The 15,855-nt window shown below is 45.7% G+C and overlaps 1 protein-coding gene across 1 annotated transcript; it reads left to right on the top strand.

Moving 5' to 3' along the window:
* The first annotated feature begins 9,770 nt into the window (after positions 1-9,770).
* LOC119371741 (uncharacterized) lies at positions 9,771-14,276 on the top strand. Its single transcript, XM_037642198.2, has 2 exons — positions 9,771-10,001; positions 13,604-14,276. Exons 1-2 carry the CDS (start codon positions 9,854-9,856, stop codon positions 13,762-13,764), a joined length of 309 nt encoding a protein of 102 aa, XP_037498126.1. The 5' UTR covers positions 9,771-9,853; the 3' UTR covers positions 13,765-14,276.
* The last annotated feature ends 1,579 nt before the right edge of the window (positions 14,277-15,855 follow it).

The raw sequence follows: 15,855 nt of genomic DNA, 5'->3' as shown, positions 1-15,855 counted from the left end.
CATGCGCTGTAAAGATAACTCGGGCAGGAAAAAAAAGACAAGAATTCAGCTCGGTTTCCTTATGGTTGTTCGTAGTTCCCTCATGACTCAATTCGTTTAGTCATGGGATAAGTTATAGCACAAGTAGAGATAAACCTGAGAAGCCATATCAAGAGTCAAGAATCGAGAAAATTTATTTCCAACATAAAGTTGGAAATAAACATACACATATGATGTGTATGTCAGATAACCATATAGCCCATATGAGTTAAATTAAAATCCCGGTCTGCCAAGGTTACAGAATACATGCCATGTTAAGGAAAACAGAATACAGGGGGCAGAAAATCAACTGCTCTGATGAAATTAACACATTTACTGGCATGAAATGTAAGAAGCGCGCCCAACTCGGTCATACTTGGAGATCGCTTGGAGAGCCTTACGTCGTGCACTGCATGTAAAGAGGAATATTATGGTGACGACGAAGAATGAATAACGCGCAGCAATTATGATAAAGACTGCTGCCACAATCTTACAGTGGGAATTCTTCGCACTTCACCGCACTTTATTCCTACTTGAAATTATGCGCAACAAAATCTTTGAAACATTCAGGATATTCGCAGTCATTGCATCACTCGAGAAATAGTTTTTGCTATTGGCAAGTAGTTTTCCTTTTCAATGGCCGGATCAATAGGCTATAACGAGATTTCTCGTTCATTCAAGGGACGGTTTGGCTGTCCCTGTTCGCGTTAACCTGCAATTGGCGGTATATAGGCGCGACGGTGTATATCAGTAAACCGCTCTTGTATTGTCAAGTCGTGATTGTAGCGAGATGACCATGGGTGGGCTTCTAATCACGCAAGCTTTATTCTATCAAACTTTCTCTATGACAACAGAGCTTCGATAGAAAAAGCTTTCAGCCCCACGGCCATAAGGCTACGCACACAACGAGCCATACCTTAATGCGCTTTCTTGAGAACACAGAAATACCTTTTGCTAAAAAACACATCCTGTCTATAGAATTTACTGGAGACAAATAGAATAAAGTGACGAATATAAATGAAGCTTCAAATTCCCTTCTTCAGATTCCGGAATATCATTTCGTAATTAGTACAAAATGATATGCCACTTCAGAAATGCGAAAGCAGAGTCGAAGCGATACCTATGTAGAGTTTTTTTCTTCAACGTTATTTTAACACGAAAGTGCTTTATGCCGGGGTCCACTAAGACTTTCATGAAGCATTTCCGCTACGGAATACGTCAGCAAAATAAGCGCCATCAAATGGCGAAGAAAAAAATTTGGCAGATTCCACGTACCGTGGGAATCGATGTTATACGAAGCATGCGCGGGATGGTGAGTGTGGCGTAATTTTTAACATTGAGCGAAACGTTACGGAATGACGCTAGAGAAATATGGAACTGGTATACGCACACTCATATGTTGAAGAGTCGCATATCTATTATATGACCAGTTGTTTACAGTTGCGTAACGATGGCAACAGCAACATGGGTGTAACCAACACCAGACGCGGTGAGCTGATATGTAGTGCTTATATTCTTCAATGCTCTATAGCGCGAATCCGAACAGGAAAAAGAAATAACGCAGATGCACAGGACAGCCCTTACTCGCAACTAAGCTTTATTCAGAAAAGTTTCCCGACATATATACACAGCCCAGTGGCACGTGCAGGCGCACTGCACGTACGTCACAGTCACAATTACAGTTGTTATACTTATACGTGTCCGTTATGTCGGAGAACGCACGCACGGTTCACGTATCCGTGTTTATGTGTAGAACGGGTTCTTGACAGTTCTTGAACAAGGTCATCATCACCGTAATCACTGAGGACCAGCAGCTGGACCGGACTTGTTAATCGGATCCGTTCGTGATCGCGGCTATGAGGATTCTAAGTGTAGTGAAGTGCGAGGTATAGTGCAGCTGGTGGAAATCCTGGATGTCTCTTACGATGAAATGATCTATGATGCCTCCTGTCGTGGACGTGGCAGCGAGGTCTTTTGATGCCCTCTCCACATCCAATCCGTTTTTCACGCAGTATAAGGATCAAGCATTGTTGGGTCTTGTTAAATCAATGTTGAAGTCACCGGTAACGATGAGAGGCCTGGAGCTCTCAGGAGATTTATTGTAGGAAGCACTGACGCCGGTTTTTGCGTAATCCACGTGGTCCACGTTGCGGATCACGTGTACGAGTGGATGATAGTTGAGCGTCTTCCAGGGGCGTCCTGTTTTCAGTTTCTTCACTTTTCTTGCGTCCGCCACGGTGGTGTAGCGGTTAAGGCGCTCGGTTGCTGACCCGAAGGTCGCGGGTTCGATCCCGGCCGCGGCGGTCGCAATTCGATGAAGGCAAAATGCTATATGCCCGTGTTCTGTGCGATGTAGGTACACGTTGAAGAATACCCGATGGATTTAGGACATAAAACCCTAACAATTATTATTGTCACTTTGCTTGCGTATCAACGTGTGTGTTCGCGATTACTGTGTTAGTTGTGACTCTGTATCACCTGTGGCACATACCCGCATAACATTAACTCTGGCTTACGGGTATGTGCCACACGTGACTGAGAGAAAGGGTTTCGTGACGTACGAGACAGGTATTTTGCGTTATTCATGTAATGACCAGTGAATCGTGTTCGTCATACTTTGATCCCCTGCTATGCCAATTTTGGTATATTAGAAGTTATGAAGACGGCCAGGAGAGTGTCCAGACGTAGGCGGCTAGATAGATAGATAGATACGTAGATAGAAACGGCCAAAGTGCCTGAGGTTCGCTAAGAAATGCTTCGCATATCGTGAGGTTCGCTAAGAAATGCTTCGCATTTCTTAGCGAACCTCAGGCACTTTGGCCGTTTCTATCTATCTATCTATCTATCTATCTATCTATCTATCTATCTATCTATCTATCTATCTATCTATCTATCTATCTATCTATCTATCTATCTATCTATCTATCTATCTATCTATCTATCTATCTATCTATCTATCTATCTATCTATCTATCTATCTGTCTATCTATCTATCTGTCTATCTATCTATCTATCTATCTATCTATCTATCTATCTATCTATCTATCTATCTATCTATCTATCTAGCCGCCTACGTCTGGACACTCTCCTGGCCGTCTTCATAACTTCTAATATACTAAAATTGGCATAGCAGGGGATCAAAGTATGACGAACACGATTCACTGGTCATTACATGAATAACGCAAAATACCTGTCTCGTACGCCACGAAACCCTTTCTCTCAGTCACAGTTTTGCCTCAAGGGCGAAGCAATGAATGCGATAGCAAGAAATTAGAATTTCACAGGAAGAACGGCAAGCAGTTAGAAACTTGCTGGGCACTGCTGAAGCACAAAGGACGCAGGAAGAGAAAACACACAAGGCGAGTGCGAACTAACAACTGTCACAGCTCGACACTTGCAGCGCGCTGCTCAAACACAAAGAAGGAGCATGAAAAGAACGCACAGGTACAAAGAGGACGAGCGCGAACTGTCACAGTTGCTACTTCAACTAACCCTTAGTTTGGCCCTTCTAATTAGCAGGTCAAGGCCGTCCCCCTGCACCTCCCCCTGCGCACGCCTATGCTTGGGCTTATGCATATATGCGTTGGACTATGAAAGAATAAAGCAGTTGTTATTCCGCGTTTGTATCCTGTGTGTCTTTTTTTTTCTTCGTCGGTGTCTTGTGCGTTTGCGCTGTAATTTTAGCCTCAGGATTCTGGTCGCGGTGTAACATACATAATGCGATTCTGGTCAGCCGTCTCGTTTCTTCCATCCAGTGGCATAAGTCTACAAGAGCCAAAGCTTTCCCACTAGCTCGCGCCACCACGAGCGACGGGGCGCTCTTCTTTTTCTTGGCCGACTGACCGCGAGTGGCGTGGCGCTACAACCCCAAAATGAAAAACTAGCGCGGGTCGCCTGCGTTAAGACGCAAACGCAGGGCGGCAACAGCACGGGCAACGATGCAGCATGGCCCTGCGTCTCGCATAATTTTCATTTCCCCGCGTGCGGCGTCCCGTGCGTTGGTATTCTGCCGTTAGTATCCTGGAGAACGAATGAGGCATGGCGTAGTCGTCTAAGGCAGCGAGCTGCAAGTTCGAAACCCCGGTCGAGAATTTCCGAATTTTTTTCATCGGGATTATTTTTATTTTTGGTTTTTTTATATACATACATGTATATACCTGGGACATGACGGTGACGACGAAGGCAAAAATCTTCCGAGTGTGTCCATATAATTGCAATCGCAATAAAACAAAGAAAATGTCCGTTGGCAGGAGTCGAGCCAATGACCTATAGGTCCTCGACGACGGCTGGCGGGCGTTTAGCCCACTGAGCTACCGCCAAACACATAACGCAGGGTACATGAACGCGCATTTTATCTTTCACACATTTCCTCTCACGGTGCTCTTGGATGGATGGATGGATGCCATGAGCGTCCCCTTTTTAACGGGGCGGTGACATGTGTGCCACCAGGCGTCAACGTGAGTGCCTCCACATCAAGCGGTGCTATATATGCCAAACAACATAGACATTGTACAAGCTCTCATATACCAATGCACTATAAATAATAAGCTACTCCTGTGACGCCACGTTTCACTTTCGTGTTACGTATACCAATTCCTATGACACAGGGATCAGCCATATTTTTATCTGTACGAGCGAGAGAAAATAGGCAGCCGTCGTCACGATACTATGACAAGTCCCTAATATATCGTTTCTTTGAAATAAAAAATTTCACCATCTCCCACTAAAGGGAACCATGTGGCGATGCGAAGGAGTGCATGGGTCGACTTAAAGTTCCGTTCATAACGGGCACCTTGCCCGATGTTAACGTGTCCTTGTATGTGGAGCACAACATGAATTCACAGCAGTTGCTGTTGCTGTTACTCGTCCCGAACTCTTGTTGGAGAACGCCACGCGGGTTCATCGCGCGTCTGCAGAATCGCGTTCTCCGACGCCATCACGTGATTGCTAAAAGAGTGTAAGGGGGAGAGGCCACAGCGTCTTATCCAGCCCCTTACACACGCCCGAACGCGCTAGCGCGTTCCAACACACGTGGGTTCGTCTGCGTTACGCCAAGCTAGAACAGCATACGGCAGCCAGGGTCCCTAAAATGCTCTGCACGTATCAAGGCGGCCGAAGAACAAGACGAAGACGACTTCTCCATGGCGCGAGCGCGCGCTCTGCACGTATCATCATCAAGGCGGTCGAAGAACAAGATGAAGAAGACTTGTCCTTGACGCGAGCGCGCGCTCAATATGTTACAGATGGCTATGGTAGGTTTTAGAAAGCGGACGGTCGCCAATGGAACTATGGACAAAGCCCAGCGCAAAAGCTTCTTCACATCTAAAAAATATTACCTATACATGAAATTGCTGTTTTAAATGCAAAGCAGCTTTTGCGCTGGGCTTTGTCCGTATTTCCATTGGCGGCCGTCCGCTTCCTAAATCCTACCATAGCCATTTGTAACATCTCGAGCGCGCGCTCGCGCCAAGGAGAAGTCTTCTTCGTCTTGCTCTTCGACCGCCTTGATGATGATACGTGCAGAGCACTTTAGGGGCCCTGGGGCGCTATTTTGTACGCGTTCTAGCATAGAACGGGGAGGAGGATCGAACAAAAGGAGGAGAGGAAGCCACACCGGATTGGTCGAGGTTATACTGACGGTCAAGACGTGAGAATAGCCACAAGTTTTGCTTAGAACGGGGAGGAGGTGTTAGAACAGTCTCCGGCCCCGTTCTAGCGATAGAACGGATACAAAACAGTCTCCGCAAATGACTTATATTGGATCGAAACGAAAGTGCTGGGGCCAGAGGAGTGGGCTTCCCGCGCATCTCTCTATTGTCTCTATCGCGCTGACAGTTTGCGAAAATGGCGTCTCCGTTCTCGTTCATGCCATTTCGTGTCGCCTGCGTGGCTGCTGCAGTTACGCAGAAACGAAGCCCCGAGGTAGAAGATGCGTTTGAGGTGATGACAGACGAGGAGTTCCGGCGGCACTTTCGTCTATCCAAACTAACAGTGCGTCGCTTGTGCGACGAACTTGACCCCATCATCGGATGCCAGCGAGCTAGTGGCCTTTCCACAGAGAGGAAGGTGTTGTGCGCACTGCGATTCTTTGCAACCGGGTGCTTCCAGGAGAGTGTAGGTTGCGAAGAGTTCATCGGCATGTCTCAGTCCTCCGTCAGCAACACGATTCATGAAGTGGCGGAGGCTATCATCGTCCTTGGTAGGCGGCGGAAGTTGGTGGACTTTCCGTTGACGGCGGCTGCCAAGGAAGAGGCGAAGGCGGCATTCGCACGACTTGGCCGCATTCCTGGTGCGCTTGCGTGCGTGGACGGCGCACTGATTGCCATTGAGAAGCCGGAAGGTCTCAGCAAAGCGGATACGGCGAGCTTCATGACCCGGAAGGGGTTTTATGCACTCAACGTTATGATCGTAAGTACCTCTGACTTCTCCATAAACGTAGTCGCCATTCGTGAGCGGCTCTCGTTGATTTTCTTCTTCTTTACTGTGCCTGGTCCCACGATGAAAAGATTGCAGTGCGAGTGCATGCTTTATCGTCCGGAGGACTGAATGCGGACTCGTTGAAGCTCAATGTGTGCACGGCAATTAATGATAAGCGCAGTGTCTAATAAGAAATGTGCCCAGCTGAATGCATGTTCTGAGTCTGCAAGCTCGACCTTAAGGAAATTGAGTTGTATACCTTGGTGGTATTGCGTAAGTCGCCGCGCTAACTGGACTAAATACCATGGTGAAGGGAAAGTTGGTCAGCGATAACGATGAAGGTATGTTGAACCCGAAGACATTTAGGGCCATTTCACGAGTGTGCTTTGTTCTGGTTAGAGTCGGCGTCATTGCCCGATTGCCGGTTCTCAGTTACTGTTCGTCTGTGATATTTTATTCAAACGGTGTACAGTTTGTCCCAACGTGCGCGCGCATTTTATGTTTTTGTGAGATTGGTAGAAGCAGATGCTTTCAAACATACCTGTATCACATTGCATACTACTTTTGATTGCAGGTGTGCGACGCAGGCCTCCGCATTCTGGTCGTCGACCCCCGTTTTCCAGGATCATGCCATGATTCCTGGGTGTGGAGGCACAACCCACTACACAAGCGCCTTGCTGCACAACTTCAGCCTGGCGAATATGTACTCGGTGAGCGATCAAAATGTGTACCACTAACAGTTGCAGAGAACCGACAGTTGGGTCTGTGTGTAGCGGTTCATGGTTACGAAACGTTGCCATGAAAAGACATGAAACACTGACTATGAAGAGGCACACAGACAAAGTGCGATGCTTGTCTTTGTGTCTTCACTGTCAATGTGTCATGTTTTTTTGTTGCGACGTTTCATAATCAAGAGCAGAGCACTCAGCCATGGTTGCATGTTGGAAACAAAAAAGTAGTTGAAAAAATTGGGAAAATGTAGCCACGATTTGCCAAGGGCAGTAAAAGTAGGCTAGTGAGGGTGATAACAATTTCGACGTTCTTATACCCCCCGTACCACAGCACATGTAATGTCATTTGCTGTGAATGTGATTAGGGGGTAATGCCATTTTTTGTGCCTGCTATGCGGGCACAATGAACGACATTCACCCGTTGCAGTGTTTTCCGAACTCGTGCAAACGTGACGTCCAATTTCATGACGGGAGCTAAACAAAAATATAATAAGAAGAAAAATAGTAATGCATAGCGAAATGCAATCAATGTCAAGGTTGTGTAATGACTGTTGTTAACCTTTTTATGTCTATTTGATGTACAACGCAGTAGTTGAAGCAGTTTGTGGAAATTATAAACATTTTTTTTACCACATTTACAAACGCTCGTCTCTTACTTCTTGTTTTCCAATTCTTCCATGCTGTTTTGGGGAAGTAATGCCGCAGTAGCAAGGTTGGCATTTGAACACGACATCTATAGTTTGGCCAGCACAAGCAAAAAAGCACACTGCACTGGCGACAAACTTCAGCATCCATTGGACAAGCCATTTCATATACCGGTGTAAGCCATGAACGCAAGACCACAATGACATTCAAAGAGAATGTCATTTACTGTGACTGGCATTATATGTGCCGTGTGACAGGGGTATTGCTTACATGAATAAATAAACCTTTCGGCCAAAATGTAAATAAACACAACAAGAACATTTGTGAATAAGATTTGCTAATATTCAAAGATACCGTGTCGACTATAGCAACCATTTTGTGCAAGATAACAAAGCTTCTTGTGCTGTCTCAAAAGTGGAACTTCCTTAACAAGTCTGGAAAAGACTGCAAAAAACTAACTTGTTTCGACATCACAAATAAGTACTGCGCGAATGTGCTCAAAAGAGCTTGTTTTGACTGAACGTAATCTTAGCTGCAGAAGCAGTTTGTAGAATATCGTACTTGTATAATGTCAACAAGTGCGGAGCGCTTTCAGTTGTCTTGTTGACTGCAAATTACAGTTTGAAGTTGCATTCAGGAATGAGTAGTTTGCAAAGTAAGGCCCCAGGCATCAGTCCCCGAGTGTGAGTTGTGTATTCAAAAGCATTTCCTTTTGTGTGTGTGAAATGACAAATTCAATTTTGAACAAAAGAAGGGGCATTTCAAGGGCTCGTTTTTCTTTGTTAGACACATTAATTAGGTCACAGGTTCAGTTCCTGTGAATGACAAGCTGTTTTTTCGTCCACTTTACTTTCTACAGATTTTACACTATATATACTACAAATAACTTCCCCTATACTTTCCTTAGGGTTTCTGGTCTGTTAGTTCTAATTAATGTGTCTAACGAATTCAGTTTTGGGAGCCTAGGCTGCCCAAGTCGCCATGTTCTCTAGCCGTGTGCTCGAAGGCCAGCCGTTTAGGCGTCGCCAGATCTAGATAATTTTGATAGTTTGGCTCAATTTAAGAGAACAAGACACTCTTGAACACTATCGAACTATTTCACTCGCAGCTGCAGTTTAGCTGTGTTATGTTTGCATTAATTTTATCAGTAATTTCTGGGGGATATCAAAGCTCGAACAATTCAAGTTCCCCAGTTGCAGTCTCATCTGTATTTATAGAGCTGAGACCAGTAGACTGTAAATCTTTTCATGAATGCTGTCAATAATAAAACTTCTTGCGCCTGTGCGTTTGAGCTGAGATCGAGAAGCTCCTTAACTGCTCTCTCTGCAAGATGCACTGTATGGTTTCTGTTGGACGTATCTTTGTAGTTTTGTGTCTTCGTATGTATGTATTACTGCATGGATTCACATACTTATAGCTTCCACCTGTAGATCCTGCAACTCTCGTTCCACCTGAAGCTGCCAATGTGCAAATTAGGATCATTCGGTTGAAATGAAAGTGCCCGTGTCTGACGCACCGTGCCGATGGAGAAGCTTGAAAAGGTTTCAAGTGGCATGGTTGTAGGGTCAATGACTCAAATAGCAAGTTCTAGATTGCAGCATGCTATCAGCTACTCACATTTCGATTCATATTTTACAACTGTCAATTTTTCCCCGCTGACAGCTTGAATAAATGGCTGATTTGGGGCTAAGCAGCCAAACCTGGAAACCCTAAACTCAGCTATCATATTTGTATTACAGGTGACTCAGGCTATCCTTTGGAGCCATGGCTGATGATACCAGTTCCTGGCCATCCACGCGGTGTCTCCCCTGAGTGTCTCTACAACAAAGAGCACTCCTCCATGCGCCATGTTGTGGAAAGGTGTATCGGAGTGCTGAAGAGCAGGTTCCGCTGCTTGCAGCGCTACAGAACCCTGTTCTACAGCCCCAGCCGAGCAGGGGCAATTGTTTCACCCTGTGCTTCTCTCCACAACATTGCCTTGGAGGCAGGCGAGCCGGTGTTCGACGAGGACGTCGACAGCGGGGAAAGGCCAGGCCAGGACGATGCAGAGCTGCCACAAGCCTCGCAGGCGCTGCCGTCGTTGCAGGAGATCTACCTCAGGGGCAGGCAGCAGCGCGATGCCGTCGTCAGCCTTTTCTAATGTGTCCAAGACATGCCTGGCGACAGCACACCATCACCAGCACAGGACTGGTAAGTTAAGATGTGCGCATATTAACACAGGTCACAAAACATTGACATCATTCTATGCCAAGTGTCCCACGCATCACACTCACACCTCGTAGATGTAACTGGTGTAAATGATGCCGTTTTTCTATATCGCATGAAAAAAAAATTTGCTACAAAAAATTTTCTGCACCATCGCAGACCTTACTCAAAGTTCACTTGCTTTTGTTAAACTGTGCTTAATAGTACAAAATTGAACCTCTGTGCCTTTCTCCTTCGTTTCTTTCTTTTTGCGCAGGCTAGTTGGTTGATGAACATAATGACAGAACACTGCAAAATGCGAGACAATGAAACACACAGGACACAACACTGTGTTGTGATCATTTCCATGTGTTTGTGTGGCATGGTAGTGCACTTTCTGTGTGTATACCGTCGGCCGCAAAAGTTTGCGGAATCTGCAGTGCATGACCAATTGACGAAAAACTACATTGCTGCATCACCTACCGTCACGCGGCGTGGTGTTGAGGCTATCGGCCGCAGCATTGGCAATAATGTGGAAAATAGCCTCAACACCACGGCACGTGACTATAGCTAACGCAGCAATGCATTTTTCTGTTGCTCGGCCACGCACAGCAGATCTCGCAAACTTTAGAAGTATTAACTTTGCAGACAAAAGAAAATAAAAAGAAACAATTAAATGATTGTATTACCATATTTTATATACAGTCATTCAATGGCTGAAAAATGCAGTAACATGTGAATGCAACGTTTGTTACAAATATTGAACGAAATGCAAGCATCGACTGAAGAAAACCATGACACGTATTGAGGTATTACAAATGATTGTCATTCTGTGGACACGACACATCATTTGAGTATTTGAGAGATCTTGGATACAACACAACTGGCCCTGACTGCACCACTCTGCGAGCTTGGGTGCACGGTACATAATTGGGGAAGCAAGGCAAAACGTATGCTGACCATCTCACATGCTACATGTAACAGAACTTCCATGCGTCTGGTCGATGCATGCGCGCGCAACACATAATGAGAACATAGGGAAAATATTCAAAAATTTTGCGTTTTTACACCAAGTACTACACTGACTAGATAATGCTCGAAATATCACAAGAACCTGCCAGGAGCAAAATATTCCTAGCTAATTAGCCATCCCTCACATCAAGGTCAAACACCTGCACTACCTGAATAAAAAAAGCCATCAAATTCAACTGAACTATTAGTGCACAGACTGCCATGACTTATCAGGTACATGAAACCAAAGCATACGACTACAACACAACAGTGCACTTATAGCAGTTGTGACTCGAATTTTATATATTTTCATATTGTTGCTCTAAATAAAAATACTGGTACCGAGAACCATAGAGTGCCGTGGGGTATGGTAATGCATTGAAGGTATTTTCACTACCGCTGCCTCATTAAGGCTTTTTTGGTTTCGATATCAAGGAAGCCGCCTCGCAGTGAAGTGTATGCACAGTCTGACATCACTAGGAGACTGGCGGCATACTAGTAGCAGCTCTGTCAGTCACGTGTGGTGCATGTAAGCAGTCAATAAATTAATAAATTTGTCTTCCACCAGCTATGACAGTGACTTCTATTACTTATGCTGCGTGCAAGATGCAAAGTTGGCGAACCTTGTGAACTGTGCTGACTCATTACGATAACGTTCATTGCGATGGGCTGGCGTACAGATGCTGCGTGACTGAAACTTTGAAATCCAAGTGAAATATTCTAAACATACTATCTAGCTCCGGTGTGTGCAGAGCTTCAGCGCTGCATACCTAGGAAACTGAAAATTCTCTTTTTGTGGTGCCTGGAAATTGTGTCAGTACTCCTCTGAGATCTCTGATTACGATTACCATGTCTCATGTGATGTTGCAGCTGCATTTCAAAACTGATTGGCCAAGCCTGTTTGGTGGCCAAGCCTGTATAGAAAGCACCTCTCATTCCTTCTCTCTGTCCCCAGCAACTGCTCACAAGGGCTGTTTTTTGTTTTTCACAAGTTAATCACTGTGTTATCTAGCTAAAATAATGTTTGTCACATTTAGGCAGAAGGAAAATGCACTTTGCCGCTCTGCATAAACTTTGCACGTGCAGTGCACGTCTGTTTTTCCACAAATGCCACACATCGGCCATCTTTCTCTAGTCACTTTGAACAAGCTGTAAAACAAGAGCATCACTGTCCTGGTGTGTTAAAATGACTTTTGGGGTACGTGAAAGTGCACTGCCCCAAAAAACGCCCAGTTTTATGTGTAAAATTGTGGCGCAGTCAAAATGACTGCTTTACTTGTATCACAGTACAATCACAGTTAGACAGTTCTCAAAATGACTACTACATTCAGTTGTGAGTGTCACAGTTTTGATGATTGAGCACTACACAAATACATGGAATGAAAACATACAGAGGTTGCAGCCATAAAAAAGTAACAGATGCAGAAAACAGTAGACATGCTGCTCTTGCAGCAGTCATAACGTAACAGATGCAGAAAACAGTTGACATGCTGCTTTTGCAGCAGTCATAACGTAACAGATGCAGAAAACAGTAGACATGCTGCTCTTGCAGCAGTCATAACGTAACAGATGCAGAAAACAGTAGACATGCTGCTCTTGCAGCAGTCATAACGTAACAGATGCAGAAAACAGTTGACATGCTGCTTTTGCAGCAGTCATAACGTAACAGATGCAGAAAACAGTAGACATGCTGCTCTTGCAGCAGTCATAACGTAACAGATGCAGAAAACAGTAGACATGCTGCTCTTGCAGCAGTCATAACGTAACAGATGCAGAAAACAGTAGACATGCTGCTTTTGCAGCAGTCTTAACGTAACAGATACAGAAAACAGTAGACATGCTGCTCTTGCAGCAGTCATAACGTAACAGATACAGAAAACAGTAGACATGCTGCTCTTGCAGCAGTCATAACGTAACAGATGCAGAAAACAGTAGACATGCTGCTTTTGCAGCAGTCATAACGTAACAGATACAGAAAACAGTAGACATGCTGCTCTTGCAGCAGTCATAACGTAACAGATACAGAAAACAGTAGACATGCTGCTCTTGCAGCAGTCATAACGTAACAGATGCAGAAAACAGTAGACATGCTGCTCTTGCAGCAGTAAAAATGAAAAAATGGTGCATGTGTCGCACTTGCAGCACTCAAGGAAAAAACAAAAGAAACAAAAAAAAGGGTTGACATGCTTCACTTGAAGCCGGCAAAAAAACCCCATGAAAATTGTAGATGTGCTATGCTTGCAGCAGTCAAGAAAAAACAACAACAAAAGAAACAAGAACAGAGAAACGGTTGACATGCTTCACTTGAAGCAGTTAAAGAAAATGTAAAGACAAAAATAGGTAATGGACTACACTTGGAGCACTAAAGAAAGAAAAACAAGAACACACAAAAAATGGGTAACGTACTTCCCTTGAAGCAGTCAAAAAAAATAAAAAAGGAAAACAAAAGGATACATAAAGCTATGTTTGAACTAACAAAAAAAGAAAAAAAAAACACTTCAATCCGTGTCTAAAAAAGGAAAACAAAAGGATACATAAAGCTATGTTTGAACTAACAAAAAAAGAAAAGACACTTCAATCCGTGTCTCTTCCCGCAGGACCCTGGAGGCTGGCCCTGCCCCTGAGCTCTGCGAGAAGAGCCTCCTGCGCATCAGCCGCCCGCTCCGCAGCCCCCGCCGTTCGCCGCAACAGGGCCGTGTTGCGTTCCGCGGCTATGGCGAGCCGCTCGATGGAAGAGCGCATGGCCTCGGCCACCTGAAATCATTGTGTGGACAACCATGAACTCTTCGCTACCAGCTGTCTCCTGGAAGCTCTTGCTTGCAGGAATCTGCGTGTGCACAACACTTTCCTCTCTGACGAAAAGCCACTGGCCTGGTGGCATCCAGTGGTGGTGCCAAGTGCGACGTACAAACTATGCGCCGTTTGTTTGGACAGACCAAGGTCTTGCCGGAACTCCTCTTCAGTCATCAACTCAAACGCATCTCTCACCTCCAAACAGCCCTTTTCAGGGCTAACCAGCTGTTTGTCCGGCTGTAGGTCACTTGGGAGCTCAGACTCAGTTTCCCAATTACACATGCATTTTCTATCTGTGCTCACAGTATCTCGCAGTCATGATTCCATCATGAACCACGAGTGCTAACATTGTTTTCTTGCCATAACCTACAAAACACACAAGGATCTACTTACCCTGAGCAGGTCAGTGCCCTGGAGAAGGCTCTCGGCACACTGAGCCTGGATATCTGTCAGCACGTCTACCCGCCGAGGTCGCCTTTGCCGCGGTGGACGAACAGGCCGCCGCCGCTGCCGCGGTGGAGCGGTAGGAACATCTGAAAACATGCCATGTTTAACAGAATTGCAATGCATTTCACATTATGTGTAAAGGTAGTTATGCTGGTTTAATGTGCTCAATCGAATTTTCCCCTGAAATGAGAAAGCTCATTTCAACTAGAAGCTGGTAAATGAACAGCACTTACCCGTTGCCGTAGCTGCCGGCTCGGCTGCTGCAGGTGTCTGTGGCCCGGCTGCACAAGAGTGAATGCAATGCACTTTTCCCATCATACGTATAAACATTCGGCAGAATGTAACACACAAAAAAACACCGCGCTGCAACTTACTTGATGTGGCACTCGTGCCTGCCACCGCTGCTGTCACCTCCATGGGGGCAGGAGGTGCGTTATCCTGGTAAGTGTCAAAAGCACAGCTTTCCTTCACTACAATGTGATGCCATCCGGTAGTTATGCAAACTGTACTGCTACTATGCACACAAACAGTGTCCTGCAATGATCAAGTAGTTAATGATCCCATTCCTTAATTGCATGTTTTCCTGAATGCCTCCAGAGGGAGTTCCTCCTAATTTATAAATACGAGCGTTATTCCTGACAAGCTACACCAAAACTTCATTAATTTGTTGCATATGTGATGCTGCCATTTTTGTGAACATCTGCTTAAGGCACGAATTGCAGATATTAGGCATCGCTCAATTTCGGAACGTATTATTATCGAACAGAGCTTACCTGCTGGTAATCAAGTGAACGCGCGCCTGACAGGCGCAGCGTACCGGTAAGGACCAGGATGCGGCCATGAAAACCGGAGGCACGCCCCCCGCCCGTGCTCCTGCGAACGCACGCACATTGTAAAACGAGTTCATCAGACTAGTTGGTGTTCACTCACCGCTGCACTTCGGCAACCGCGGCGGCGTCACGGCGCGCGTCGTGCACCTGCTTACGCCACCAGTCCTGCCACTGTTCGGCGGACTTGGTGACGGGGCCCTCGCTATTCAGCGCGTCGGACAGCTCGCCCCACAGCCGGCGCCTGTCCGCTGCCGTGAATTCGTATGTTAGCTCGCTGGCTCGTACAGCCAACTCCGGATGCTGCTCCATGAACGAGAGCAGCAGTTCTCTCTGGTTATCAGGAACGCGCGGACCTCGAACATGCGTATGCTGCGCCATTTCGACAACTGAATAAACGGTTCGAATTATCGCGCCGTTTGAATTTTACAAGTACACTAATACTAGAAGCACTAAATGAAACAGTGTGGTGGCCAGCGCCACCACCGAACGTCTCGTGAAACTGCGACACCCCCTGGCGCTATGTCAAGGCGTTAACACAAGTTAAATGTTAAAGTCGCCGAGCTCTTCAACTTCAAGCTGCGAAAAACAGTGCTTCTGAATTTTGATGTTCAGTTAGAATAATTATACATTTATTTATGCATTGGATACATTCCTGAATTCCCCAGCTCGCCTATTGGCTGTGTGCTCCCTCTTGTCCTTTTGTTCGATCCTCCTCCCCGTTCTACGCTAGAACGCGTACAAAATAGCCCCCCAGGTGCATATTTTGTGGGTTGCAGTCT

The sequence above is a fragment of the Rhipicephalus sanguineus genome, chromosome 10 (genome assembly GCF_013339695.2).
Source record: "Rhipicephalus sanguineus isolate Rsan-2018 chromosome 10, BIME_Rsan_1.4, whole genome shotgun sequence".
In the NCBI taxonomy this organism is placed as follows: domain Eukaryota; kingdom Metazoa; phylum Arthropoda; class Arachnida; order Ixodida; family Ixodidae; genus Rhipicephalus; species Rhipicephalus sanguineus.
Note: the sequence above shows the minus strand (reverse complement) of the source record. Positions and strands in the feature narration are given on the sequence as shown.